At 36.5% G+C, this 4,498-nt stretch overlaps 1 protein-coding gene across 1 annotated transcript in view; it reads left to right on the top strand.

The window, feature by feature from the left end:
* LOC107653201 (signal peptide, CUB and EGF-like domain-containing protein 3) overlaps positions 1–4,498 on the top strand; it is a 30,997-nt gene that overhangs the window by 724 nt on the left and 25,775 nt on the right. The window contains exon 3 of the mRNA XM_016439869.1: positions 3,360–3,482. Within this exon, the coding sequence (XP_016295355.1) occupies positions 3,360–3,482 (123 nt within the window). The remainder of the gene's footprint in view (positions 1–3,359; positions 3,483–4,498) is intronic.

The following is a 4,498-nucleotide window of genomic DNA, read 5'->3' as shown; positions in this document are numbered from 1 at the left end:
CTGCAACGGCTGGAGTTAAAAATCTCCGTTTGTGTTCTACTGAAGAAACAAAGTCACCTACATCTTGGATGCGCTGGGGGTAAGCAGATAAACATCAAATTTTTCATTTTTGGGTGAACTATCCCTTTAAAATGGATAAACGGATGGATAGGTAGGCAGATGGATTGATGGACGAATGGATGACTGCATAGATAAGCGGATGGATGAATAGATACACGGATGGTTTACTGTGTGGAGACGTGCTGATATCGCGTTTGGTCTCGTTCTGTATCACGTATCTTGTCACTACTTGTTTCACTTCTGTTTCAGTTTTTATAACCATTTCTTAGTATGTGTAAGCAAGTTGTTGTTTTTTAGCATGTATGTTTGGCAGTGTTATTTTTTAGGATTACTGATAAACTACTGTCATTTGATTTGTATTATTTGTATTTGTTATTTATTTTAATTTTAGTTAAATTATGTCTTAATTTATTATGTCTGTTTAGGTCTATTTTATGTTTTAATACTACAATTGATTGCTTCTGTTGTCCTCATTTGTAAGTCGCTGTGAATAAAAGCATCTGCTAAATTACTAAATAAATAAAAATAAATAATAGATAGATAGATAGATAGATAGATAGATAGATAGATAGCAGTGAGGTTCAATGGGCAGAGCAAAAATTTCTCATCATATTACTTTGCAAAAATGTTGTTTTAAATGGACAAGGTTTCACATTGTGATCAATCCTGGAGCTTTCAGCAGATTTTGAATTCAAAGACGAGAAATAAAAAAACTACCAGTCCCACCCAGACTCATTATTGCATGCCGTCATTTCTGAATTACCATAATTATGAGTTCTCAACTTGTAAACTGCGTTCACGTCTTTGAAGATCTGGTAATTACACGTTGGGAACGTTTCATGAAAGTGTACCTGCCTGACCATTTTGACGTCACGTAAAAACCACCAAAATAGTGTTGCTTTGGCGGGTAAAGATAGTTAGCAACCTCTACACCTCTATTTCTGTTTATTTCCTATAGTACAGGATTATTTATTATTTTTACTGTGTAAATTGTTTTTTTTCCTTAAATTAATTCTTTGTTATAATATATACAGCAGGTTTGTATTTGTACAAATTTGAATACATTTTTTTTTATGTTTCTTTTCTTACTGTGTAAACTGAGAGAAATTAAAGTGAATTTCTCTGGTAAATTTTTATTGTGAGTGAAGCAAAATTATCAGTACTTTAGCAATATTTAAAGCACATATTGCTGCTAGGATTGAAGCAGAGTCTGTTTTTTACAAAATGACAAGCAGTCTGATTATTGTTAATTAAATCTGTGGTCAGAGTGGATTCTTAGGTGAAATTAATTAGGAATAAAATGTATTTTAATTTGTAATGACAAAAAATATATATTTTTTTTATTGGAGAGTTGCATTTTGTAATTAAATTAATTGTTTTCATCTTTTGCAGATATTTATTCTTACTGCTTAAATTAAAAGTTTTTTTTTTCTTTTATAAGATTTTATAAGGTTCCTCAATTTATATAGGCCCTACATTTCTATAGAATTTATTTTCTTTTCTTTTTTTTCTGTAAGTGGTACTCAAACATTTTCAGCCACCAAGATGAAATTGCCTTAAACGTAGCTCTCGCTCTTGATGTTGTACGCCAGAAAAATGTGAGAAAAAGTGTATATAAATCAACGACTACTTTTGAAGAAAGCAAAGAAGCATGAAAAATAGATGAGGGAACACAAAAGGGTTTAATGAAGAAGAAAAGAGTTTCCGAAAGGGTGAAGAGCAACTGGAAGTGCAGACATGCGGGTTCATGCGGCCAAGACTGGGAGCCTGCGTCGCCTCTAGCGCTCATAACGTTACGCTAACAAGAGCGATAAAAGAACATTGAGTTTTATTAGTTCTGCAGTAGAAGAAACAAAGAAAAACATCCCCAGACTGCACTGGCACGAGAAGACACGGAGCCTCCTTCAGACCCAGAGCGAGCGTTTCTTCTGCTGCTAATGCCGTTATTTTCTCCAGATGATGCAGTCTTTCTGTGAGATGAACGCCTCATTTACTCAGATGATTCAGCCGTAATCAGAAACATCCAGTGCAGCTCAATCAAAGCCCATGGAAAGCAGGACAAGCTGATGATATATTGATCCCTGATTCCGAGAGAACAGGCCAGAGGAGACGTGATCCTGAAAGACTTCCTCCTGTCGGAGTCCACAAATGCTCTGAAGTCGCACATTCGCTCCATGTGTGTCCGTCCCCATCCACTCGTCTTCTCGCATTCGCTCCTTTCTCTTATTCTCTCCTCATTTCTTGTCTGCTTGCCTCATTTTCTCATTTCTCTTCTTTGATTCCTGTAGTTCAGACTCTAGAGATCGGAGCTAGCAACGCCAAGGTCATAGGTTCAGTTCCCAGGGAATGCAAACACTGATGTAAACTGAATGCAATAGAAGTTGCTTCGGATAAAAGCTTCTGCAAAATGTGTATTGTGTAATGTGTAACTGTGCATCAATCTCTGATATAAATGTGTATAAAATGTCATTGTTTTAGATTTTAGAAGAGTGGTTGAGGAAACCAGAAATGTTTAATATCGCCGACGTAATATGTAGACACAAATATGTTGCTTCAGAAAATAAAGTGAATTTTTCTGGTGAATTTTATGTCGGCTGAAAGGAAATTAGCAATATTTAAGACACTTAAAGCTCCTAGGATTCAAGCTGAGCCTACTTTGTACAGAATGACAAACAGTCTGATTATGTGTGCGGTCGTGGTGAATTCTTAGGTGAAATTAATTGTGTTTTAATTTTCTAATCACATGAAATTAATTTTAATAGTTGTTTTTTTTTGATTATGTGACTGTTATTAAGACTTTTTCTGTTATTTATTATTCTTAATCTGTATATTGAAAGGTTTTATTTTTCTTAGAAATGAAGAATTCTTTGATTTTATACGTTTCTCCAATTTGTGTACATTTCTATACAGTTTCTATAAAAATATTTTTCTTTTCTTTTCGCAAAATCTTTTGCGTTTATTCATTATTTTTACACTGTAAACCGAAAGGGTTTTTCTTTTCTTAAAAATGTGAAATGTTTGTAATGTTATAAGGTTCCCCAAATTGTTTACATTTCTATAACATTTCTATAGGAAAGAAAAATCTTTTCTTTTTTTTCTTTCTTCTTCTGATTCAAACAGTAAGCTGATAGTTTAAGCCCAAGCAAATCTGTCATATTTACTGTCAGTCACCCCTTGTACCTTTTGATTATCTCACATGTGTCCTCCGCTGATGGTTTGAATCACGGTGAACTGAAGGGAACAGCACTAATCCAGTGCATGTGTATCTGCTCAAACTCTCTCTCTCTCTCTCGTTACAGACATTGATGAATGCCGCATGAACAACGGCGGGTGTGACCATGTGTGCAGAAACACGGTTGGCAGCTTCGAATGCAGCTGCAAGAAAGGATACAAACTTCTGACCAATGAGAGGACGTGCCAAGGTAGACTAACCAATGAAAATGTCATGTCTTTAAGTTAAAGCATAAGCCTGTACAGAACATTGACCAATTAGGGGTAAAGAATATCTTGTTCTGGGTTTCGTTTGAAGGAAGTTTAGCTCTTTCTGCTGGAAAACAAGACAAAAATGCAAATGAGGTTCTGGTATGCTGGACAGAATGTTTGTGATCCAGCCGGGTTTATCAGGTTAGTTTGGTGTTAATACAGGAGAAATCTAGGGGGCGATCCTCTCTTGGCCTTGTCCCCTGCTGAGATGTACGTCCATGATGGTTTGAATTGCTTGAATCACTTTGAAAAGGAAGGTGCCATTAAGGGCAACATGTGCAGAACAAATCTGTCATAATTCTACACATTCCCGCAGGTTTCGCGATTATAAAGCGGGAAATTACCGCAAACATTTATGCACTATAGCATGTAGGTTGAATCCAAACAGATTCTCAGAGCAGATCAGTCAGTTTCAAACTTTCTGTGAGACGGAATTTCACAAACAGCGTGAGTGATTGGGACTGAGTGGTACTGCGTCTTCTCCCACTCTCTCAAAATGCACAAATGGCCTCGATCCATAATGTCCACGTTGAGTTTGCTCTGCATGCGAGCTGCACCTCTATACACCTCTGTATCTATATATGTACCTTTTGCCCTCATCTACAATAGACTCCAGACCTGGAGAAAACCTAATAGTCTGGCATTTGTTGTTGCTGGTTTATTTTGGCAGTTTTCATCACTTGTTATTTTTGCTCATACTTAGTTCTAGGAGTTTGTTCAAGTCAATTACCTTAAAGAGGGCATCAGATGCCTATTTTCCACAAGTTGGTATGATTCTTTAGTGTCTTCATGAAATGTCTGTAACATACTTAGGTTAAAATTCCTGTGGTCGTGTAAAATAACACCCTTTTACCTTATCAAAAACAGCTCTGTTCACAGCGACCCGCTTCGGTGCATGTCTCTTTAAATGCTAATGAGCTCTGCTCACCCCGCCCCTCTCTTCCGTGGAAGAGGA

The sequence above is a fragment of the Sinocyclocheilus anshuiensis genome, unplaced genomic scaffold, assembly GCF_001515605.1.
Source record: "Sinocyclocheilus anshuiensis isolate Anshui unplaced genomic scaffold, SAMN03320099.WGS_v1.1 scaffold143, whole genome shotgun sequence".
Taxonomy (NCBI): Eukaryota; Metazoa; Chordata; class Actinopteri; order Cypriniformes; family Cyprinidae; genus Sinocyclocheilus; species Sinocyclocheilus anshuiensis.
This window is presented reverse-complemented; position numbering and strand designations above follow the sequence as displayed.